Source organism: Chiloscyllium plagiosum, unplaced genomic scaffold (assembly GCF_037043375.1).
Source record: "Chiloscyllium plagiosum isolate Xiang-an unplaced genomic scaffold, Cpla_swu_hap1 HiC_scaffold_10, whole genome shotgun sequence".
In the NCBI taxonomy this organism is placed as follows: Eukaryota; Metazoa; Chordata; class Chondrichthyes; order Orectolobiformes; family Hemiscylliidae; genus Chiloscyllium; species Chiloscyllium plagiosum.
In genome coordinates this window covers 8140833-8166870 of record NW_028270148.1, presented here as the reverse complement: position 1 = coordinate 8166870, position 26038 = coordinate 8140833, and the positions used below count along the sequence as shown (strand labels likewise).

Here is a 26038-nt window from a genome sequence, read left to right as displayed (position 1 = left end):
ATGCCAATACCTTGCCCCTAACATGATGGGCTTTTATCTTATTTACCAATTTCCCGTGCGGCACCTTGTCAAAGTCCTTTCAGAAATCCAAAAAGATCCACTGGCTTTCCTTTGTCTAACTTGCTCATTACCTCCTCAAAGAATTCTAATGGATTTATCAGACATCACCTCCCCTTGATGAAGCCATGCTGACTCAGCCTTATTTTACAATACACTTCCTACCACTTTGCAAACTCATCCTTAATAATGGACTCGAAAGTTTTACCAATGACCAACATCAGGCTAAGCAGCCTATAGTTTCCTGTCTTCTGTCTCCCTCCCCCCCAACCTTCTGAATCAGGGGTATTGTATTTGCTATTTTCCAATTCTCTGGGATCCTCCCTGACTCCAGTGATTCCTGAAAGATCACCACCTGAAAGATCATCTACAATCTCCTCAGCTATCTCCTTCAGAATTCTAGGGTGTAGTCCACATGATTTATTGGCCTTCCTCTATTTGAGGTGTCTAGAGTCAGGGGACACCGTCTCAGATTAAGAGGCAAGGCATTTAGGACTGAGATGAGAAGAAATTTCTTCACCCACATAGAGGGGAATCTCCCAAATATATCCAGGAATGTTCAGACACATCGCTGCTGAGAATGTTTAAGGTGGAACTTGAGTGGTTTCTGGATGCTATTTATATCACAGGACATGAAGATAGGAGGGGAGTTAGTGTTCAGGTAGATGGTTTGTTATGATCTAAAACGGTGAAGCATGCCTGAAAAGCTCATTGGTCGACAACTCAAATGATCCGTTATTCTCAGTGGCACACTGTCAGCAGTCTAGAGGAGCACCACAGTATCAAAGGATCAGTACTGAGGGAGCGCTGCATTGTCACTGCCGAGGGACAACAGAGTGCTGGAGTGCTGCACTGTCATTGGACAGATACTGAGGGAGTGCAGCAGTGTTTGAGGGTCAGTAATAAGGGAGTGCTGCACTGTCGAAACATCAGTCCTGAGGACGTACTGCACTGTAGGAGGGTCAGTACTGAGGGAGTGCTGCACTTTAGGAGGGTCAGTACTGAGGAAGTGCTGCACTGTAGGAGGGTCAGTGCTGACAAGTGCAGAACTGTCAGAGGGTCTGTGCTGAGGAAGTGCTGAACTGTTGGAGGGTCAGTACTGAGTGCTGCACTATCAGAGGGGCAGTACTGAGGGAGTGCAGCACTGTCGGAGGGTCAGTACTGAGGGAGTGCTGCACTGGAGGAGGGTCAGTACTGAGGGAGTGCTGCATTGTAGGAGGGTCAGTACTGAGGGAGTACTGCACTGTTGGAGGGTCAGTACTGAGGAAGTGCTGCACTGTTGGAGGGTCAGAACTGAGGGAGTGCAGAACTATCAATGGATTACTACTTTTGGAGTGCTGCAATGTCAGAGAATCAGTGCTGAGGGAGTGCTGCGCTATTAGAAGGTTAAAAGTGAGGAAGTGCCACAATATTGGATGGTTAGTATTGGGAATACTGCATGTTTCATGATGATGTCTATCCAAATGAAGCAATCCAAGCAAGTTGAATGTAAAGATACTATGGATCTATTTGGAAAAGAATTGTAGGGCATCCTCACTAATCCTCCTGTACCAGTAAAACAGATGGTATAGCTCTTTATTTGGTCAAAGACCTGGTCCAGTATTGATCCTGTGACAAATATCCTTAATACTAATAGTCTGGTCACAATTATGACATTGTTGCTTGTGGGATCTTGCTGTGTGCATGTTTTTGCAATGTAGGAAACTTGGCAGTCAATGACAAACTGTGCACAAGTACTGAAAACATGACACTGTCTTGGATATCCTGGCGCTACAGAAATGCAAGTCTTTGTTTCCCTTTCGCGATCAGGGTCAGTTCTGAAGCTGATTGTCAGTGTCATGATGGGAGGAAAGCTAGCTATCCCCATCCCACCTTCTCACTCTCAACATCACAGATGCAGCTCAGATTTCCAAATGTGGAATGAGCCCTCTCTAAAATATGATACAAAATCATACGAAGAGTGAAATGCAGCAATATGGCAGGAAACTATCTGTAGGGATAAGGTTTGGTGGAGAGACTACAAGGCAGCATTATATAAACAGGAAACAGGGTGTATATAGCAATTTGTTCAGCACTAGAGAGAAATGATTGTTCCATTCTTTACTCTCACAAGTGTTATGTTACTCAGAGGTGATGGGGTCATGTGTTAGAAGTTGGCTCAGAGACTAGGGTTACTCGTCCCAGTAACATAGGTCGACTGACTGCTTGTTTCCTCATCAAGTATTTGGCTCAGTTAAAAGAAACCTTTGCTACCAGTCTAAAGGCTATGGATTTACTTGCTGCTGACAAGAATGGATACCTGTAATCAAGTTTCACACAGTACTGGGGTAATGTACTGCTGCTGAAATGACACCTGAGATGTCAAGCCAAGCTAGCCCCTCTGTGTTCACTACCCTCTCATTTGACAAACAGCTGAAAGCTTCCCTATGGTGTTCTCATCAAATGTGCCTCCCTCATCTAATCAGAAACCAGATGATCTCATGATTCACGTATAGCTGTGAGACCTTGATGTTGACAAAATGCCTGCTGAGTTTCTCTACATGTAATGATAACAATTCACCGCATTTGAAAGTTTCTAACGTGGATTCATCTCTCTTTATTAAAGCTCATAACCCATTGTAACTTTGCTTATGGATATAAAGCAGACTTCAGTCACCAAAATCTTCATTGAACTATGCACACACAGAAAAAGGAGTGACCCCCGCGTGGTTGGAGCAAGTCCTTTGACACACTGAATGTCAGATGTCACTTCCTGTGATGCCATTCATAATGTGATTGACAGCTGATACCTTATATAACAACACCAGTCATGGGGTTAGAGAAAAGCATCAGGAATCCAGTGTGTTGTTTGTAAAGTGCCTTACATCCAAGGACCTGAAAACTAGCAGAAGGAACAATCCTTGAGTCTGAATGGGTAGGCCCGAGAGCGGACTGATTTAGGCTCTCAGACCTTGGTGTGGCACAGTAAAGTTGACTGGTGATCTCATTGGTGAAGAAGCTTCTCCCAGACATTGTTCTTTCTCCACACCGCACCCTACCATTCTTTACCTGTCCAACCTGTCCATCTTCCTTCCCACTGATCTGCTCTACCCTCTTCTCCAACCTATCTCTTTCACCTCCATCTTCATCTAGGCATCGCATTCCCCGCTACCTACCCCCCCAGTCCCAACCCCCACCCATTTATCTGTCAACTTGGCCCTGATGAAGGGCTTATGCCCAAAATGTCGACTCTCCTGCTCCTCGGATGCTGCCTGACCTGCTGTGCTTTTCTAGCACCACACTCTTTGACTCTGATCTCCAGCATCTGCAGTCCTCACTTTTTACCATACCAGTCATGTCAGCTTTCCCTTTCTTTTCTCATTTCTCCCACTGATTGCACGCCCACTCCCATTCAATTACTCCCTGTTCTCCCAATTCTGTGCCCTCGAGATCAAAGACGATTTTATTCCCCACTTGTTGTGGGTCCAGAGGTGACTGAACAGTCCACTGTTTGCACACCCTTTGGCAGATGGAGCAATGGGTGTTTGCACCAGTCAATGGGATGCTTTGATGTTTGCACACTCCTTCCCTTCTTTATGCAAGGCTTCCATCTGAGTCTACTGAAGATGCTTTATGAATGCTTCTTCACCAGTTTGGACCAAAGCTGATGTCACTATTCACACATAAACCAAAACATAGAAATATGTCTTCCTTTGAACTTGGAAGTTAAAATGTACATCATCTGAAAAGTGCGAGATTTTTGTTTAAATTCATTAACAAGATGTGGGCATCGCTGGCTAGGGAAGCGATTATTGTCCATCCTTCATCACCCCAGAGGGCAGTTACAGGTCAACCCCATTACTGCAGTCACACATGGTAATGATGTCAATTTCCATCCCAAAAGGAAGCAGATGAGTTTTAACCAACAGTGGTTTTATGATCGTTATTGGACTCAATTTCAGACAAAAAAAAAACAAAAGAACTACATGTTGGAAATCAAATAAACAGAAATTGCTGGAAAAACTCAACAGGTTTGAGGGTGGCATGGTGGCTCAGTGGTTAGCACCACTGCCTCACAATGCCAGTGACCTGGGTTTGATTCCTGCCTCGGGCATCTGTCTACGCACATTCTTCGCCGTGTCTGCGTGGGTTTCCTCTGTGCTCCAATTTCCTCCCACAATCCAAAGATATGCAGGTCAGGTGAATTGGCCGTGAGGTATTGCCCGTTGTGTTAGGTGCATTAGTCAGAGGGAAATGCATCTGGGTGGATTACTCTTTGAAGGGTCAGTGTGGACTTGTTGGACCAAATGGCCTATTTCCACACTGTGGCAAATCTAAGTTAAATTGAGATGTGATAGCATCTTTGGAGAGAGACTAGAGTTAGCATTTTGGGTCCTTTCTGAAGAAGGGTCATGAGATCTGAAACATTAACTATGCTTTCGCCCAATAGTCTTGCTGAGTTTTTGAAGCAATTTCTGTTTGAGTTTCTGCAATTGCATTTGACGTTCTTTGGTTGTTTTTGACTGTGAGTGAATATTTGTGTGCAAATGCAATGGTTTCCTCAAAGTCTTGTCCATGAAATTAACATTTATTGGAAGCAAACACTCTCTGTAATTTCATATTTCCTAAACCTATCTTAAAAGTAACTTATGTACCAGTTACCCTGTTCAAACTCTAAACATCAGCTCATGATCTACACCTTACTGTTTTTCTAAAAGGTTATTTCTCAAACATTTTTGAGCACCTTTATTCTCAATATCTCTGTAACAAACTAACGCATTATAATTGTCTTAATCCCATTCAAGTGGACAACAAGATGTAGTTCATACGCTGCGTCAGGAAAAAGTAGAAATCATCATGTACAGTACTTGGCACAAGGTGGGAACTGTTTCACTTGATGCCTGACTTTGAATGAATCAAATGCATCCAAAGAAGGTCAATGGACATGAAATGATGTTTGATCCTCATCCTTGAAATTGAGGCTTTTGTTATTGTTTTGATGGGATGTGAAATTGTTGACAATGGTACAATTTGTTGCCCATTGTAAGTTTCCTTAAACTGAGTGGTTTGCTAAAATTGAGGCTGGGTCTGGAGTCACATGTAGGTCAGACGAGGTAAGGGAAGCAGATTAAACAGCATTAATGAATCAAACACATTTGTCTCTAAATTACCAATTGATTGAATTTAAGTTTTACAAGTTGACACAGTAGGATATGAATCTATGTCAGCAGAGCTTCAGACTTAGCCTCTGGATTAACCCTCCTCCAGTGCAATCACATCATTCCTTTAACATGGTGTTTAGAACTACACACAGTTCTCCAGTTGTGGCCTAACTAGTGTGTTATGCAGTTATAGCATGACCAGCTTGCTCTGTATTCCATGCCTTAGCTTCTAACTGCAGCTGCCCATGTGATTTCTTAAGCAACTTATCTACCTGCCCTGCTACCTTCAGGGATCCATAGATATGCATGCCAAGGTCCCTTGGCTCTTCAGTACTTTCCAGTGCCCTACCATGCGTGGTCTAACCCCTGCGTCTTGCATTTCAGACAGTTTTGTAAACAATAAGCCGTTTTGCTCTTGATCTCATGGCCTTTAACTATCTTGGTTAGTCTACCATGAGGGATCTTATGAGAAATCCCACTAATGTTCATCTAGATCATATCAAAAGAATTCCCTAATCAACACCCCTGCTTACTTCTTCAAAGCATATTGATTAAATTTGTAAATCATGAACTTCCATTAACAAATCCATTTTTACATCCCTAATCAGTCCATACCACTCCAGGACCAGAAAAATGTATATATAATTTTATTAACCAGTAGAAATTACAAACAGTTAATGTGAACAGTCATATACACGAAACAGCAATTTACAAAGGAAAGGAGTGACAGAGCTGGGCCCCAAACCCCACCTTACAACCAGTTTTCAGGGAAATGAGAACCAACATCAAACCAGGAGCAGATACATTCTGCCCCTCAATTTGTTTTCAGCATCTATTAATTGTCAATCACAGTAAGCTAAAAGAAATTTAGATGAGGCAGGTAGACTCTGATTGATTGAAGTGTTGCCATGGGGAATGCAGCAGGGATTGGCATTAAAAAATTGAGATGTATGAACAAATCCCTATCACGTATATTGAACAGGATCCAGTGTGGCCTAAATGCTTCAAGTTGCAAACCAAACTGATAATCTTAAAATTATTTTGCTGGTTTAATTCCTAGGACAGTTGGGATTACTTACTGCTGTCCAAAGCAGAATCACATCTCATGTTGGACATGGTATTCTAAGGGTCCCCTGTGACATTCCCCATAGTGACATTCTGACTGCTGACTACTTGCCTGATCTGAGTTCAATCAGTTCCTTCAGATAGACAGCTAAAATTTCCCCCTGCATCCCCAAGCCAATCATGATACAACCATCAGCATCTTCTTCGCAAGTCGTATAAATTGGTGTCCCCTTTCCAAATTTGATTTCTTGTATCCCAGTCCTAATGAGTCTCAAATGAAAATCATCCCTTGACATTCAATGGCAACACTGTCCTGGGGGTTACCATTGACCTGAATGAGTGCAACTCCAACCATACTCAAGAAGTTTGACACCATCCAGGACAAGGCAGCTCAATTGATTGGCACCATATCCTCAAGCATCCACTTCCTGCACCACTGACGCTCAGAGCAGCAATGATTACCATCTAAAAGATACACTGCTGAAATTCACCAACATTCCTTAGGTAGCACCTTCAAACCTTGTGATCTCTGCCACCTTGAAACGGAGGACAGTAGATACATGAGAACACCATCACATGCAAGTTCCCCTTCAAGCCACTCATCATCCTGACTTGGAAGTGTATCTATGTTCCTTTAGTATCATTGAGTCAACATTGTGGAAGTCCCTCCTGAGCAGTGATATTGATTTACCCACAGTACACGGACTGTATTGATTCAAGGTGGCAGCTCACCAGATCCTTCTCCAGGGCAGCTATGGGTGAGAAATAAATGCTGGTCCAATCAGCAATGTGCACATTCCACTGGTGAACAGAAAAGAAAAAGTTTTGACTTTTCTGTTTAATAATTTTTGTGGTCTATGGTACCATTGTGCAGATTGGACTTAGTCAGCCAGATGAATAGTGAATCTACACTCAATAAACAAGGAAATTATTTGCCAGTTTGGGAGGGTAAGGTCAGGGGAGAATGATGAGGATCAAGGTCCCTTCCAGAGAGGTGCCATATGGTTGATGGGCTAAATGATTTCACCCAGAGAAGGCCATTCTGTGATCACATTCCTGACTTGAACCGAGTCAATAGTTTTCAAGCTTTGAGGCCTCAAAAAATGAATTGTTGCTGTTGAAGAGAACACATCTCAGCCTCCGAAAGACAAAACTGCGGATACTGATGACCTAATTCTCTTCCTCAGTCAGTCGAGTTGATTCATATTGATAATGAGTTTATCAACAAGACCTTGACTGTCTCAGGAATTTCCTGCCATCTGGTGTTCGTAATAGTTGGAGAATGATGAAATAATGAACCACTGCCACAGTCCAAACCTGCCAACTGAGTTTGCCAGATTTAACAAGAACATGACTAAACACAAATTTGTTATGCACAAAATTTAATGCAACTTTTCAAATGTCCTGGCTCAGAGAAAGCTAGCTGAAGGACTAAAATGATCAGTACAACCCGCTACAAAAAGGGAAATAAAAAGGTGAGACAGGGAGGTTTTTGTCTGTGTCTCATCGCTCCTGCCTCAGGGAGTTGTGGGTTCAAATCCTACCTTAGAGATTTAAGCATAAAACCTCTTGTGGAATGCTACATTGTTGGAAGGTGTATCTTTCTGGATAAGGATTAAACAACAACATCCCCGTTTGCTCTTTCTGGAAAATGTAATAAGTCTCAAGACACTATTCAAATTGTTTTCAGAGTGTGTTGTCCAATATATGAGCCACGTGTGTGTCATTAGATGTGACCCATTTCTGGATCTTTAATGTCTGGCTCTTTAATGTTTGGGGGGGTTTAAACTAATTTGGCAGGGGGATGGGATCCGGACTTGTAGTCCAGCAAGTAGGCTAGCTGTTTGTCAGGATATCCAAGTATGTGGGGAGGCTGTGAAGAAGGTAGCACTGACAGGGAATACTTGCGGACACAGAGATGGGTTCAAGTGCGTATACTTCAACGCAAGGAGTATCAGAAATAAGGTCGGTGAACTTAAGGCGTGGATCGGTACCTGGGACTACGATGTTGTGGTCATCATGGAAACGTGGATAGAAGAGGGACAGGAATGGTTGTTGGAGGTTCCTGGTTACAGATGTTTCAGTAGGATTAGGGAGGGTGGTAAAAAAGGAGGGGGGTGGCATTGCTAATTAGAAATGGTATAACAGCTGCAGAAAGGCAGTTCGAGGGGGATCTGCCTTTAGAGGTAGTATGGGCTGAAGTCAGAAATAGGAAAGGTGCAGTCACCTTGTTGGGTGTTTACTATAGGCCCCCCAATAGTAGCAGAGATGTGGAGAAACAGATTGGGAAACAGATTTTGGAAAGGTGCAGAAGCCACATGGTAGTAGTCATGGGCGATTTCAACTTCCCAAATATTGATTGGAAGCTCTTTAGATCAAGTAGATTGGATGGGGTGGTGTTTGTGCAGTGTATCCAGGAAGCTTTTCTAACACAGTATGTAGATTGTCCAACCAGAGGGGAGGCCATTTTGGATTTGGTATTCGGTAATGAACCGGGACAAGTGATGGGCTTGTTAGTGGGTGAACATTTTGGTGATGGTGACCACAATTCTGTGACTATCACCTTGGTTATGGAGAGAGATAGGTGCGTGCAACAGGGTAGGTTTTACAATTGGGGGAAGGGTAATTACGATGCTGTAAGACAGGATCTGAGGAGCATAAGTTGGGAGCATAGGCTGTCGGGGAAGGATGTCATGGAAATGTGGAACTTTTTCAAGGAACAGATACAACATGTCCTTGATATGTATGTACCTGTCAGGCAGGAAAGAAATGGTCGTGTGAGGGAACCTTAGTTGACGAGGGAGGTTGAATGTCTTGTAAAGAGGAAGAAGGAGGCTTACATAAGGTTGAGGAACAGGGTTCAGACAGAGCAGTGGAGGGATACAGGATAGCCAGAAGGGACCTGAAGAAAGGGATTAGGAGAGCCAAGAGAGGGCATGAAAAATCTTTGGCGGATAGGATCAAGGATAATCCAAAGGCATTTTATGCGTATGTGGGAAACATGAGAATGACGAGAATGAGGGTAGGTCCAATCAAGGACAGTAGTGGGAGACTGTGTATTGAGTCGGAAGAGATAGGAGAGGTCTTGAATGAAGATACTTTTCTTCAGTATTTACGAATGAGAGGAACCGTATTGTTGAAGAGGAGAGTGTGAAACGGACTGGTAAGCTAGAGGAGATACATGTTAGGAAGGAAGATGTGTTGGACATTTTGAACAACTTGAGGATAGACAAGTCCCCCGGGCCTGATGGGATATATCCTAGGATTATGTGGGAAGCAAGAGAGGAAATTGCAGTACCGTTGGCAATGATCTTTTCATCTTCACTGTCAACGGGGGTGGTACCAGGGGACTGGAGAGTGGCGAATGTTGTGCCCCTGTTCAAAAAAGGGAATAGGGATAACCCTGGGAATTACAGGCCAGTTAGTCTTACTTCGGTGGTAGGTAAAGTAATGGAAAGGGTACTGAGGGATAGGATTTATGAGTATCTGGAAAGGCACTGCTTGATTAGGGACAGCCAGCACGGATTTGTGAAGGGTAGGTCTTGCCTTACAAGTCTGATTGAATTCTTTGAGGAGGTGACCAAGCATGTGGATGAGGATAGAACAGTGGATATCGTATACATGGATTTTAGTTAGGCATTTGATAAGGTTCCCCATGGTAGGCTTATGCGGAAAGTCAGGAGGCATGGGATAGAGGGAAATTTGGCCAATTGGATAGAAAACTGGCTAACCGGTCGAAGTCAGAGAGTGGTGGTAGATGGTAAATATTCAGCCTGGAGCCCAGTTACAAGTGGATCAGTTCTGGGTCCTCCGCAGGGATCAGTTCTGGGTCCTCTGCTGTTCGTAATTTTTATTAATGACTTGGATGAGGGAGTCGAAGGGTGGGTCAGTAAATTTGCAGATGATACGAAGATTGGTGGAGTTGTGGATAGTGAGGAGGGCTGTTGTCGGCTGCAAAGGGACTTGGATATGATGCAGAGCTGGGCTGAGGAGTGGCAGATGGAGTTCAACCCTGCCAAGTGTGAGGTTGTCCATTTTGGAAAGACAAATAAGAATGCGGAATACAGGGTTAACGGTAGGGTTCTTAGTGAGGTGGAGGAACAGAGGGATCTTGGGTTCTATGTTCATAGGTCTTTGAAAGTTGCCACTTAGGTGAATAGAGCTTGTAAGAAGGCCTATGGTGTATTAGCTTTCATTAGCAGAGGTATTGAATTCAAGAGTCGTGAAGTGATGTTGCAACTGTACAGGACTTTGGTTTGGCCACATTTGGAGTACTGTGTGCAGTTCTGGTCGCCTCACTTTAGGAAGGATGTGGAAGCTTTGGAGAGGGTGCAGAGAAGATTTACCAGGATGTTGCCTGGAATGGAGAATAGGTCGTATGAGGATAGGCTGAGAGTGCTAGGCCTTTTCTCATTGGAACGGCGAAGGATGAGGGGTGACTTGATAGAGGTTTATAAGATGATCAGAGGAATAGATAGAGTAGACAATCAGAAACTTTTTCCCCGGGTACAACAGAGTGTTACAAGGGGACATAAATTTAAGGTAAAGGGTGGAAGGTATAGGGGAGATGTCAGGGGTAGGTTCTTTACCCAGAGAGTGGTGGGGGCATGGAATGCGCTGCCTGTGGGAGTGGTAGAGTCAGAATCTTTGGTGACCTTTAAGCGGCAATTGGATAGGTACATGGATGGGTGCTTAAGCTAGGACAAATGTTCGGCACAACATCGTGGGCCGAACGGCCTGTTCTTTGCTGTATTGTTCTATGTTCTATGTTCTATGTTTAATAACACCGATCTCAAAACACATTTCTGCATGGATATGAACTTTAACATTTCCGTTTGCTTGTTGGTGATACAGTGAAGTGAACAGAAAATGTAAAATTATCCTTTCACACTTATGTTTACAGAGTGATCAATGACCAAGGAGCTAGAATGACCAAGATAATCATATTAAAATAACAATGGTTTTTCTACTAAAACCTCTTATATCGTTACAGCAATACCTCTGGCTTGTTCAGTTTTTTTTTAAAACCAGTGGTACCTAGAGTCAGTCTTAACTTTTTCATTAACACCCAGATCCTGTTCTTTCTTATCTAAAATAAAACAAAGATCATTGGATGCTGGAGATCTGAAACAAACCAATACAGGAGGTTCTGAGCAGGTCTGGCAGCATCTGCGGAGAGAAAAATGGTTAATGTTTCAATCCAGTGACCCTTCATCAGATCTTACTCAAATTGTTAACTTTATTTCTCTTTCCACAGATGCTTCCAGACTTGCTGAGATTTTCCTGTACTTTCTGCTTTCGATTCTCTCTTATCTATATGCCTTGATAAATTTGAGACTGATTTTCATTATTCCAATAGTCAGTTGGTTGCACAGAATTTGAGTATTGCTGAGGAAAGAAAGAAATTGTCCACATCTTTTGTATTGTACTCACATCAAGACATTCCACAACGTTTTATACTGACAAGTGACTGCTTGTTTGGCAAGCAGAGGTATATCCTTTCAACTGTTTGTAACAAGGAAGGCACTGCCCATACCAAACTAGCAAAATGCATTTCCAACATCAGATGTGCTTCAGAGATCAGGATAGTATTTGCTAAATATTCCTGACTGCCCTTTAAAATAACCAAGTTAACATTGTTAGCTTGTCATGCTTGCAGTGTGATGCATATACAGGAAATTGCATAAAGTATGAACATTCATTGTGCCTGTAGGTCAGGTCATGTTGTGCTTCATTCCTCCTGACAACCCTCCACCAATCAGCGTCAACTTGTCTGGTTTAAATTTAAACAAAGCTTGACAGTTAATTGTCAGCAATCATGCCATCCCACTAATTGGTGTATTCATTTGGTAACTCCATACATCGGAGTCCACTTGCCAACCACTCAGCACTCTCTTCTCAAACAATCTAAAATGTTATTTCTGAAATAACTCCATTCAAAGCTGGTATGCCATCACCAAGTCACTCTTTATTTATATGTGCATAGTATATAACACTGACCCAGCTAACTCCTACAGTGAACAGAACTACTGACACTCTTGTTTATTTATTTGTTTTCTTACAGAATGATTGACACTCCTGTTTTTTTTTAAATTACTGCCACACTACCGCCTAACTGCGGTAGTGCTTATTTTTTCCCCAGCACCCGTGTTGTGTGTGTGCAGGTGTGAAACACAGTGAAAGACACAAGGTGCATGAAACTTTATTCAAATTTCCACTACCAGGAAGAAAGGAAACACCTGAGTGGCCAGTGACAGGCAGTGCCCTTCACATCAAAGAGCAATGCTGCGTGGTCAACCAGTGAAGGGGAGGGCAGGAATTAAATCAAAATAGAATTGGAGGGGGAAATAATGCACTCCACTCCCTGCGGCGCCCACCTCTCCCTGAACAACTCCAGGGTGTTGGTGGACACGGCGTGCTCCTTCTCCAGAGACACCCAGGTTATAACGTAACACTCTTTTTATCTCTGTCAGCCAGGACTCCCGGATTGGATCAGGTTAATAGCCCCAATTAGCAAACTCATATTCTGTGATGTCCTGAATTGGAATGGCAGAGTTCATTCTAATCACTACAATTTCCCTTCTGGTGTTCTGATGGGTGCAAGACAAAAATATTTTACAAAATATGTTTCTTTTCAACAATTTCCTTACTGTGTTAAGTATATCATTGTTATCCAGCACTCTAGCTGTACCAAAATAAGAGGCATCAGCAGGTAGTTTATTAAATGTGTCAGATTAGTACAAAATTGACTGAGGTATAAACACAAGATCAGTTTGAATTCATCACATCTAAACTAATGTGCTGTAGGAATTTGATTTATTGCAAAGCCTGACTTCAGGGCAAAACAGCCCAAGCTGTAGGTAGTACGGTGGCTCAGTGGTTAGCACTACTGCCTCAAGTAGTCAGGGACCTGGATTCTATTCCAACCTCAGGTGACAGTCTGTGTGGAGTTTGCACATACTACGATACAGAAGAAGACAGGTCAGTGGAATAAAGTGTGCTGTTTTCTAAATGGCATGTGGGCATCGCTGGCTTTATCAGTTTCTATGTCTATTTGCCTGTCAAGATGTGGCGGTGAGCTGCTTTCCTCTTGAGCCACTGCAGTGCATATGGTGAACATTGTGAGTGATATGGAGAAGGGAATTCCAGGATATCACACCAAGAGATAGAAAGAAACAGAGATACACATCAAGGTCAGGATTGTTTGTGATTTGAGGAGAAATAGTGACAATGTGTGAAGCTTGAAGGTAATAATGTTCCCATGTATTTAATGCCCTTATCCTTCTAGATGACAGTATTCATGGGTTTGGGAGGTGCTTTTTAAGGATCTTTTTGGTAAGTTTCTGCGGCGCATCTTGTAGGTAGTCCAGAGTGGTATGGTGGCTGAGTGGTTAGCACTGCTGCCTCACAGCACCAGGCACCTGGGTTCAATTCCCACCTCAGGTGATTGCCTGTATGGAGTTTGCACATTCTCCCCGTGTCTGCATGGGTTTCCTCTGGGTACTCAGGTTTCCCCCCACAATCCAAAGATAGGCAGGTGAATTGGCCATGTTGGATGTATTAATCAAGTTTAAATATGGGGTGGGAGAATGGGTTGCTGTTTGGATGATTGGTGTGGACTTGTTAGGCCAAAGGGCCTGTTTCCACACTGTGGGGAATCTCATCTAAGAGAAAATGTTCATTAATTATTCATTATCCCATGGCATTTTGGGAACAGAATCTCTCTCCAAAAAATTGACAGACTACTTCAGGACAATGACATTCTGATACAAATCATCCACTTGAAGGCTTCAGCCTGTGTTTTATCTCCATGGAGCTGATCTTTGGGTGGAAAAAGGATACAGAGTCAGTGTACATGGAGTTGAGATGCTGCAGTTATATGAAGGAATGGTAGAACTGCTGAATTGTTTTTTTTTAGTTTTTTCCACCAAATTATTTCAGATTTCCAACAATAACATTAGCTCAGTAGCAGCAGTGTGTACTACACCAATCAACCACACCGCCCTGTGGCCCAACATTTCAACTCCCCTTCCCACTCTGCCGAGGACATGGAGGTCCTGGGCCTCCTTCACCACCGCTCCCTCACCACCAGACGCCTGGAGGAAGAATGCCTCATCTTCCGCCTCGGAACACTTCAACCCCAGGGCATCAATGTGGACTTCAACAGTTTCCTCATTTCTCCTTCCCCCACCTCACCCTAGTTCGAAACTTCCAGCTCAGCACTGTCCCCATGACTTGTCCTACCTGCCTATCTTCTTTTCCACCTATCCACTCCACTCTCCTCCCTGACCTATCACCTCCATCCCCTCCCCCACTCACCTATTGTACTCCATGCTACTTTCTCCCCACCCCCACCCTCCTCTAGCTTATCTCTCCATGCTTCAGGATCTCTGCCTTTATTCCTGATTAAGGGCTTTTGCCCGAAACGTCGATTTTGCTGCTCCTCAGATGCTGCCTGAACTGCTGTGCTCTTCCAGTACCACTTATCCAAAATCTGGTTTACAGCATCTGCAGTGTACTATGCATAAGATGCACTGCGGAAATTTACAAGCAAGATCCTTAAAAAGTGCTTTCCAAACCCATGAATACTTTCATCTAGAAGGACAAGGGCAGCAAATAAACGGGAACACCAGCCCTTACAAGTTTCTCTCCTAGCCACACACCATCCTGACACGGAAATATATCCCCGTTTCCTCAAACTCCTGGAATTCCCTCCTCAGAGCATTATGGGTCTGTATAAAGCACATGATTTGAAATGGTTCAAGAAGTTTGCTCACCACTACATTCTCAAGGGCAACGAGACATGGGCAATAAATACTGACCTGTCAGTGACACCCATGTCCCACAAGAGAATAAAAACAAAATCCCAGCATTTTGTGAAAGAGGAACTAACTTTTGTTGTGAAGCCCATTCTCTCTTCAGGATTTAGTAACCCTCTAATTTTAATATTGTCTTCACTCAGTCATTGCACTCTCATCTCTGAGTCAGAGGGTTTTGGTTTAATTTGCTTCCTTCAGCGGTCTCCAAAACAGTGAATCTGCATCAAAAGTAATTTTTTTACCTTGTCTGTGATGAACCTTTGAGTATATAGAAGACCGCATTACTACAAGTTTGTTCTTGTGTCTCGCATTCAAATCTTGATACTACCTTCAACAACATGTGGTTGAATGACTCATATTGGATGTCAATCAGCAGCACGCTTGCTATGAGCCGAAAGGTCATGGGTTCACCTTCCACTTCAAAGACTTAACCAGCTCGGTTGGCACAGTCCAGTATTGAAGGAATGCTGCATTATCAGGAATACTGGCTTTTCAATGAGATATTGTACCTTCTCATGAATGTTAAAGACCCCAGAGCACATTTCAAAGAAGTAGAGCAAGGCAATTCTCCCTTGTACCTTGGACAATATCTGTCCTTCAATCACCATCAATAAAAATAACAGATTGTCTCATCAGTTGCTCTGAGCAGATCAGTTGCTACATTTCCTACATTACAATGGTGAATACCCGAAAGAGGGGGACTCAAGTGATTGGGACATGTAGGCGTGGGTGAAAATCCCTGTCTCCCTTCTTCCCCCTGATTAAGTCCAGGGTGAAAGGGTTTGGTCAGTCTTCCTACTCAGAGGCCAATTGAGGCCCTTTAGTGATTCTGACGAATCATTTACGGACTTTAGCCGATCGCCACAGCTCGTCAACTGGTAATGAATGGTAGACTTAACTGTTGGGAAATTCACTAAGCAAACTCCATTGAGTTTGTCCTTCTGAATGCGGGGATGATGGACTGCAGGTCCTTCATTCAAAGGCTAATATTCCTCCACCGTCCGTAATTTTGAGCCTAAATGAGAGACCTGGCAATGTAAACTGAGGGGATGGGGAGATGGGGAAAAGGGTGGGATGAGCTGACAAGAAGCCAACCCTCGCCCATTTTCTGAGCTCCCTTCCTGCTCCCTCTCCCACCTCTCACAAGGCTGGTGTTCCTCTTCCTTGGAATCCATCTCCCACTGTGCTTACCTTTTCTGGAGGATTCATGGGTGATCTTCTGGGTTAGCCCCGGTGCAATACTGGCAGTGGCCACCATGAGTAGTGGCGCTGCTGTTCAATAGAGTTGTCATCCTCTGATTGGCTGCCATCTCTCAGGGGTAGGACTTCCATTCTTCTGGGTCCTTGACAAGAATGACACATTACCTCAAAGTCAATGTTGTTTCTCTTGCAACAGTGATACATGTCTCCTCCAAGGCAAGAACAGAAGAACTAGGAGCAAAAGCAGGGCATTCAGCCCATCGAGTCTGCTCCATCATTTAATACAATAATAGCTGATCTTAGATCGGCGTCAACTCCACTCTCCTGCCTACTCTCCATCACCCTTCAACCCATTCCCAATTAAAGATCTACCTCTTGCTCAAATTTACTCAATATCCCTGTATCCACTGCGCTCAGGGGAAGACATCCTGACTATGCCGAATCAAAGTGACTTAATTATCCATAAGGCTCTTTGGGATTTTCTGAGGTCATGAAACGTGCCTTGGAATTGTCATTCTCACTCATTATGCTTCTCTATCTCTCGTTTAGAAGGTGTCATCCTATCCTTCTCATTGTCTGTCGTGATCGGGATTGTCATCGGGGCATTCTTCTGGATTGCCTTCACCTGCCTGGCCCGCAGGAAGCAGGCCAGCGCTTCCATCTCTCCATCCACCAGCCAGCGCAACCGATCCTCATCCCACAACGTCATGCTGACCAGGACCGGCTTCTACCGCAGCAACAGCTATGACAGGCACGGTGACAATAACCTAGCCTTAGCCAATACACTGGCCTTCCAACGGCAAGCCTCCCAAGACCAGGCTGACACCTACGGGAGGAAGTCCACTTTCCGAGCCTCCACCTTCCACCCTTTTGCTGAAATGCCCTTGGCAGACGGGCTGGACAGAATGCAGTCCTCCTCTGGCTTGCTTGGCACTGACACCTCATCCACACTCAACTGCAGCCTGGGCTACCAGGAGCAGCACTGGTCAGAGGCCAGACACTACGATTGTCACTCATCCCAGACCCCACCTCCTGCATACGATTTTGTGGTGGAACCCAGTAAAGAGTCTCTACCATGATGCTCCGGCCTCAACATTTGAGGCTCAATGGATTCTCAATGTTTGTAATTTAATTGGTTGGTTGGTGGCTTGACAAACTGTGCAAAAGTACACGATGCAACATTGAAATCCTCGAGGCAGGGCATATAGAGAGAAACTGTTCCCACTACATGAAGGGTCAAGAATCAGAAGTGCACAGATGATTGGCAAAAGCAACATTGACAATACAAAGAAAGTTTTTCCGATGAAGTGATCAGGGATGCACAGTTTGAAAGGATGACTGAGGCTTTCAGAACCTAAACTTTCAAAAGAGGAGTTGGTCAAAGAGAAAATATTTACAGGGCTACAGGCAAAGGGCAGAGAAGTGAAACCATCCAAGTTGCTTTTGCAGAGAACCAGCATAGACTCATTGGGCTGAATGACCTCCTTCTATACTGTAACCATTCAATAATTCTGTGCCAAGTGTTGTAAAATTCAGTGATTCTAATAGTTGCAGTGACAAGAAAAGCTCACTTTCATAGAGCACATGCCCCTATCTCCGTATGAGCCAAAGTATCCCACATTAAATGAAGTGTGTTTCTCGAAGTGTAGTTAATGCTATATTGTGAAAAACACAGTAGCTAATCTACACACAGCAAGTTCCCACAAACAACAATAGAATAATGATCAAAGAATCTTGTTTAGTAAGTTGACTAAGGCAAAAATATTGAGCAGGATGTTATGGAGAGATTCACTGCTCTTCTTCCTATATTGCTACAGGATCCTTTGTGCCCAGCTCATACTTTCATCTGAACAACCTCCCTCCTGCAGAGTAGCACTCCTTCAATACCAATGCTCCTTCTAATTTTATTCCTTGCACACAGTCTGGTGATTACATTGCCTGGTACATTTCTGAGCTCTGTGAAGCTGTGAACCCATGCAGCTTAGAATAAACATTACCCAGTACTGCACAGAATATCATCCTAAATTGTCCAAAAAAAAATCAATTGGCACTATGGATGATGTCATGATTAAAAGTAACCTGAATCAAAATCCACTAAATGAAAGTCTCTCTCTGCTGGCTGTAAGATTCTGAGAGTAAATTCCAACCTTTTTCCAACCAACCTGAGTTTGGAGCCTAATGCTCTCATACTGCTCTCTACATGCAACCATGATTTAGGTTCTTTCTAAACGTTGAAGTTATAGCATGTTGTTTGGCAGCCTACTTTGCATCTGACTCTGAATGAAGTAGAATCACAGAGCTGTACAGCACGGAAACAGACACTTCAGTCCAACTTGTCCATGCCGACCAGGTATCCTACTTTGATCGAGTCCTATTTGCCAGCATTTGGCCCATGTCCCTCTAAACCCTTCCTATTCATCCAGATATCTTTTAAATGCTGTAACTGTACCAGCCTCCACTACTTCATCTGGCAGCTTGTTCCATACATGCACCACCCGCTGCGAGAAAAAAAGTGCCCCTTGCATTCCTTTTAAATCTTCCCATCTCACCTTAAAATTATACCTTCAAGCTTTGGACTCCCCCATCCTGCAAAAAATACCATGGCTATTCACCCTATCCATGCCTCTCATGATTTCATAAACTTTTATAAGGTCACTCCTCAGCCTCCGACACTCCAGGGAACATAGCCCCAGCCTATTCAGCCTCTCCCTAACTGCTCAAACCTTCCAACTCTGGCAGCATCCTTGTAAATAATTTCTGCACCTTTTCGAGTTTAACAACATCTTTCCTATAGCAGGGAGACCAGAACTGAATGCAGTATTCCAAAAATGGCCTAACTAATGTCCTGCACAGCCGCAACATGCATCCCAACTCTTAAACTCAATGCACTGACCAAAAAAGGCAAAAGTGCCAAACACCACCTGCGACTCCACTTTCAAAGAACTGTGCACCTGCACCCATAGGTCTCTTTGTTCGGCAATACTGCCCAAGATCCTACCATTAAGTATATAAGTCCTGCCCTGATTAGTGTGACACACAAAAGGTGCAACATATGAAGACAAACCCATCTGAAATGGACAGTTTGCTGCATGTCCATCACCCATTGAAGACGAACGGTTGCCAGATTGTAGAATAGTTGGTTGTCTTAAAGACCTCAGTTCAAACTCACTCATTTATGCTCAGCCAAGCAGTAACTTGCACAATTACTGTACTCCTGAAAGGGACCTGCATTTATTAAGAGAAACCCTGCATTTCTATAGCATTTTTCAACATCTCAGGATAACTTCTATAACAAATTATATATTATTAATGTGCATAAATGCTTTAAAGTAATTTTTAATCACTGTTGTGGTGGTGGAAATGCAGATCCAATTTACACACAGCAAGCTTCCACGAATACCAATGTGATAATGATCAATAATCTGCTTTTTGCAAATGTGTATGATGTAGCATGAAGGAGATATGTTGGCCCAGAAGCCTTAAGTTAAAGATTTATAGTCTTTTTCAAAATATTTTACATTTACCTGAGATGGGGATGAGGTCTTACATTAAAGCCCTATCCAAAGAGAAAAGCATTTCTGACAGTGCAACTTTCCCTCAGAAATGCTGTAAAACTAATTTCAGAGAAGTCAGTAAGATAATTGGTCTCCTTCAACTTATTTCCCATTATGAACAAGAGAAGATGGTCCCTCTTCATGTTGGAGATCCGGAGCACAAGATTTGTAATTTTCAGAAGCAATTCACCACCAATTTGCAACTGGGTCGTCGTGGTTGTGAATAACACCTTGAAATCATGAAACGCTGCAAAGACAGGCAAGCATTCATGTAAATACCTTGCATTTTTGGAGAATGTCCATCTGAACTTAGCTCAGAATTTACTCGACATAAGACTTTCTTTTGTATCAAGTTCTTGTCCATTATTTTCAAACAAGCATTAGCCTGTTTATTTTAATAGGTTTAAATAAGTGACCAACTTTGGTAAACTACCAGGTAAAGAGAAATCAATACAAATACATTCAGCATCTGTATTATTATGTCGTGCGGATGAGTGAAAATATAAATTGCTGTTTGTCATGAAGCCTGAAATTATTGCTGTCCCTTCTTACTATGCTCTAATATACTGACAAGACCTGCACATGGCAGAGTGTTCTCAATTCATTGTTAGCCATAACCTACAAAATACATACTTTTAATTGTTTCTTTTTTTATTAAAGCCTTAATACATTTTGTTTCTATTGAATTGAATTTTGAGGAATTTTCTTTTTGTTCTTCAGTTTTGTAAGCGATGTTGCATTTGTTCTACTCATTAAAAGGATGGAAATTAACCAGCTTTTGTAATTCTGTCTGCAACTGACTTATTGTATCTTCTTTCTTTAAAACATGGCCATAATCTTTTATGTTTTAACGATTCAATTGGGATGCAAATCACCTGCAGAGACATATTACCAAACTAACAGCCTCACAGCCAAACAACTGACAGATCCCCATGCAGTAAAGGGAAGCAGCATGTACCTTCATTTGTTTAGGGCATAACACACTTATCTAAACACAAAGAACATGGACATGCATTGTCAAGAAGCTGACTAGAATGGGAAGTAATCTAAGTTTGGGTGTAGTTGAGGTATAAATGCCAGCAGAGAACAGGAAAATAGTGCAAAGGCCAATTCTTTCAGCACACAATATGTTGGATGAACGAAGAGAAAGTTTGCTTGACCTTCTGTAGTCTGTTCAGCAATTTCCACACTTCAGTCAGGAAGCTGTAATGATAAGCAGCGCTGGATCCCTGTGTCCAAACTGTTTGCCTTATAAATGCAACCTTGCAAGCAGATTACCTTTGTATTCTGAAGTGACCCAAATATGTCTTAAAGAGACCAATGAAAGGTGAACCACAAGGGTTGAGCTAGGACAAAGTGAGGACTGCCAATGCTGGACATCTGAGTCGAAAGGTGTGGTCCTGGAAAAACACAACAGGTCAAGCAACATACGAGGAGCAGAACAGTCAACATTTCAAGCATAAGCTCTCCATAGCTTATGCTTGAAACATCAACTCTCCTGCTCGTCTGATGCTGCCTGAATGGTTGCGCTTTTCCAACGCCACACTTTTTGATCAGGCTGAGCATTGAATAAGGAGAGAGAACCTGTTTCCACTGGCAGGACTTGAGCTAGGTTGCAAAAGAATCACATGGGAGATGGAGAATGTTTTATTCATGCATCAAGTACTTGTGATCTGGAATGTGCTGCCTGAAGGGACAGTGAAGATAGATTATGTTGAAAGGAATTGGTTAACCCTGAAGATGTAAAGCCGTAGGGAAAGGGCTGGGGAGTAAAACGAATAGAACTCTCATAAAAGAGCTGATACAGTCATGATGGACTGAATGGTCTTGCTCTATGCAATAGCACTTTACGAATGATTTCTCTCAACAGTGCTTGTGTTTTTAGCAAAGCACTTTTTTTTCCCACAGACACCATTTAGAAATAAATTCATCTTTTACCAGAATTAGCATTGTCGATTGCTAACATTACTGTTATGCAAAATCAGTTTGGCTTCAATGATTGATGTCTTTGTTGGGTTTATGAGAGTTGCTCTGTTCTTTAATTGTGTTACAGAACTGTTTGGTTGTAAGGACTCTGTTTTGCTGGGATACATAATTACTGTGAATTTTGCAATATGCCACCAGACAGCCATGTTCCTATTTCATCTGCTGTGTGATTCTGAGAAAACAGAAACTCAATCTAAAATGTAATTAAAAATTGTGAGGAAAATAATAAACCAAGGAAACAGTCAGAAGTAAATTTGATGCTTTAATGTTAGAAACTGTGTGTGTTTATGCTCCATCAGAGCCCACCATCTATTGGTGCTGCTTAAGTTTTGCAGAAACAATCAATAATGTCCTTCACATAAGGTAAAGTCACTGTAGTCCCAGAAGACCAAAGGGCTGATCTCTCATTAGAGAAAGAGACAAATGGTGGTGACTTAAACTGAGGGTCACTACACCTCACGTTAGGAGAGAGGTTGGGAAGGAGAGTCTTTCATGGTAACCTCAGTAGGTGCAGGAATTGAACCCACACCGTCAACACTTCACTGCGAGTTGGTTACCTCAGTTGGCTAGATGACTGGTTTGCAGCATCAACAGAATAGATTCAATTGCCACACCAGCTGAGGTTACCATGATGGTCCCACCATCTCAATCATAGCCCTCACCGCTTGCTCTGACATGTGGTGGTCCTTGGGTTACACTCATCACCAATCATTTCTCCTCTCTTTCTTTAGTAAGACAGCATTTTTATAGTCCTCTGGGACTGTGGGTTACTTTACCTCACTGCGTCACAGAGCAGCTGTTCAGCCAAATGAGTTAACTATCCCCTGTCTTGATGTGTATTGACATAAACTGGGGAACAAAGAGCAAATTGGAAGCAGTGAAAAATCTTTGCCAAAGCATGGAACCAGCATGAACAGCCCCCAGGTTTCAAAGTTCTCTTGCCATCTTCTGAGCACAGTGAAGGAGACTCATTTAGGCAGTGAGGAAAGCTAATGACATGCTGGCCTTCATAACGAGGAGATTTGAGTATCAGAGTGAGGATGTTTTGCTACAGTTATACAGGGCCTTAGTGGTGCCACACCTTGAGTATTGGGAGCAGTTTTGGTCTCCTAGTCTGAGGAAGGACATTCTTGCTATTGAGGGAGTCCAGTTCACCAGACTGATTCCCAAGATGGCAGGACTGACATATGAAGAATGACTGGATTGACTAGGCTTGTACTCGCTGGAATTTATAAGAATGAAGAGGGAATCTCATAGAAACAATGAAAAAATGTTCCCAATATTGAGGAAATCCAGAACTATGGGTCACAATCTAAGAATAAGATGTAAGACATTCAGGACTAAGATGAGGAGGGTTGTGAACCTGTGGTATTCTCTCCCACAGAAAGCTGTTCAGGCCAGTTCATTAGATATATTCAAGAGGCAGCTGGATTTGGCCCTTATACCTAAAAGAATCAAGGGGTGTGGAGAGAAAGTGGGAGTGGGATATTGAATTGCATGATCAGCCATGATCATATTGCATGGCAATGCAGGCTCAAAGGACTGAATGGCCTATTCCTGTACCTGTTTTCAATGATTCTATGCAAATACTGGGCCATCTCCTCCAGCCTCCTAAGTTATGCTTTTATTTCTGCAAAGGGTATGTTTTATGAAGACACCATTTATTTTGTTTCTGTCTTTCATACTGTTCAGTGAAATGTTTTCTTCTCCCCCACCCCACCAGACAATTATAGATAATAAGAAGCACTGTGACAAAGCGAATTAAGCAGAATTAGAAAATTCATCCGGCTTCCTGGTTTCAATCAAACTTTCCAGAGTGATGTGCAGGCTTCCCGTGTGTTGGAGGGTAATTCATTTACTTTCGCCTGAACAGATTAAGACTGTGATGTTATTCATCCATTCAGAGAGTTGAATAATTTACTGAGTAACTGCATCCTGATTAACTTTACACACAAACCAGCATCCAGACACATATTGGGTTCAGACAAGTGGCTCTTGTAGTACAGTGATGGTATCCCTACTTCTGGGCTAAGTGACCCAGGTTCTAATCTCACCTTCTCCAAAGAAGTGCATTAATATCTTTGAGCGGATTAATTAGAAATATCAATAGTAGATTTCAGCCCTTCATCCTGATGCTGAATCATAACATTTTTGGTTTGATTTATTCAATTATCTGTTCATGATTTTTTTCTCTCTCTCGTAATGTGGTTAAACCTCACATCAAAACTTCAACCTCATTTGACAGTTTCTGTGAAGTGATATTCTGACACTTGCAAATAAAGTCACACGTGAATAAAGATCACCTCAAGATTGAAAAGGTGCTTTTTTAATCAGTAAAACTGCTGATTAATAAAATACTGTGTCACATTCTGAAGCAGAGTTATATTGGATTACAATCAGTGACTCTGTTTCACTCTCCACAGATGCATTTCTTGCTTTTATTCCAGATTTCCAGTAACTGCAGTGCCTACTTTACTTTTATTGCAATGTAACATTGTCAATTCATTTTATATTCAGTTTTACTTCATTAGAAAATTGCAATGAAACATGGGAGTGTCCCTGGTGAATTGTTAATTCTTCCATGTTGCATTTTATAGCTGATTATTTTAAACCAAATGTCTAGAAGCAATAATTTGTGACAAAGTTAATAGAAATATTGGAAAAAGGTGCAGTGTTAGGACATTTGGCCTTTCCGGCCCTCTCTGCTATTCAGTAGGAGCACACTTTACCATCTAATTCAGTACCCAGTTCCCATTTTCACCCCATACCCTGATCCCTTTAAACATAAGAACAACAATATCTAATCCTGTCTTGAAAACATTAAATATTCTGATTTCAACCACTTTCTGTGGTAAAGAATTCCACAGGCTCACCCCTCTTGCAGTGGAGAAATGTCTCCTTATCGTAATCCTAAATGGCTAATCCTGTATCCTTCAACTGTGACCACTGGCTCTGGACTTCCCAGTCATTGAAAATATCTTTCCTGCATTTACCTGTCTGGTGCTGTTAGAAATGTATAGGTTTCTGAGATCCTCCCCTCATTTTCATAGTCCTAATTGATCCTGTCCCTCTTTGTAGGTCAGTTTTGCCATCCCAGGAATCAGTCTGGTAAACCCTCATTGCACTCCTTCAATAACCAGAACATCCTTCCATAAGATAGTCACTTGAGCAAATGCAGATTAATAAAGGAAAACTAGCATAAATCGATTCACTGCAAGTCATATTTAACTAAATTGCTGGTGCTCTTTGATGAAGTAGCAGAGATTTGAACAGGGCAATCTTGTTATGTGGGCGTTTATAACCTTTTACAGTGCAACAAAATTCTGCGCAAAACTAGAGTTTGTGGACTGAAAAGGGACAGAACTAACAATGGGGATACAAATTCCAAACATAAAGTGCTGAGGAAATTCAATGGTTCTGGAGGCATCTATAGAGCAAGGAAGACAGTTAACTTTGAGTTCAACATTACTCTTTTTCAGAATAAAGGGAGCTGGCAAAGTGATTGGCTTTCTGAGAAAGGGGGTAGGAGGACCAAGTGGAGTAGAAGAGAAAATTGCCCCAAAGCAAAAGGAAAAGGGGAACAAATGATAGTTGAGAAGTGATAGCTCTAAAGAATAAATGCTAATGAGAAGCGATAATAATAGAAGAAATGTCAACTCTGCTGAGAGCAAACCCATATAAACAAGACATGAGGGGAGCGGGGAGATAATCCAAATGGAGGGCAGAGTTTATAGTCTGATGTTGTCAAAATCAGATTTTGAGTCCTGAAGACTGCAAACTATTTAAAAGAAAAATGAGTTGCAGTTGTGCAAACTTGTGTTAGGCTTCATTGGATGTAACGTTGACTGATGGGAAACAAAGGGCCGTGGACAGTGATGGTTGTTTTTTAAATTGGAGAAGGGATATAATGGGGACCTTCAGGTTTTGGAGGTAAAAACAATGACTTCAGATGCTGGAAACCAGATTCTGGATTAGTGGTGCTGGAAGAGCACAGCAGTTCAGGCAGCATTCAAGGAGCAGCGAAATCGACATTTCAGGCAAAAGCGCTTCATCAGGAATAAAGGCAATAAGTCTAAAGTGTGGAGAGATAAGCTAGAGGAGGGTGAGGGTGGGGAGAAAGTAGCATAGAGTACAATGGGTGAGTGGGGGAGGGGATGAAGGTGATAGGTCAGGGAGGAAAGGGTGGAGTGGATAGGTGGAAAAGGAGATAGGCAGG

The 26038-nt window shown here is 42.6% G+C and overlaps 1 protein-coding gene across 2 annotated transcripts in view; it reads left to right on the top strand.

Moving 5' to 3' along the window:
* LOC122548150 (myc target protein 1 homolog) overlaps positions 1-20607 on the top strand; it is a 154563-nt gene extending 133956 nt beyond the window's left edge. For both annotated transcript variants that reach the window (XM_087991063.1, XM_087991064.1), the window contains exon 2: positions 16832-20607. In XM_087991063.1, coding sequence (XP_087847189.1) covers positions 16832-17361 — 530 coding nt within the window. In that variant the 3' untranslated portion in view covers positions 17362-20607. The remainder of the gene's footprint in view (positions 1-16831) is intronic.
* The last annotated feature ends 5431 nt before the right edge of the window (positions 20608-26038 follow it).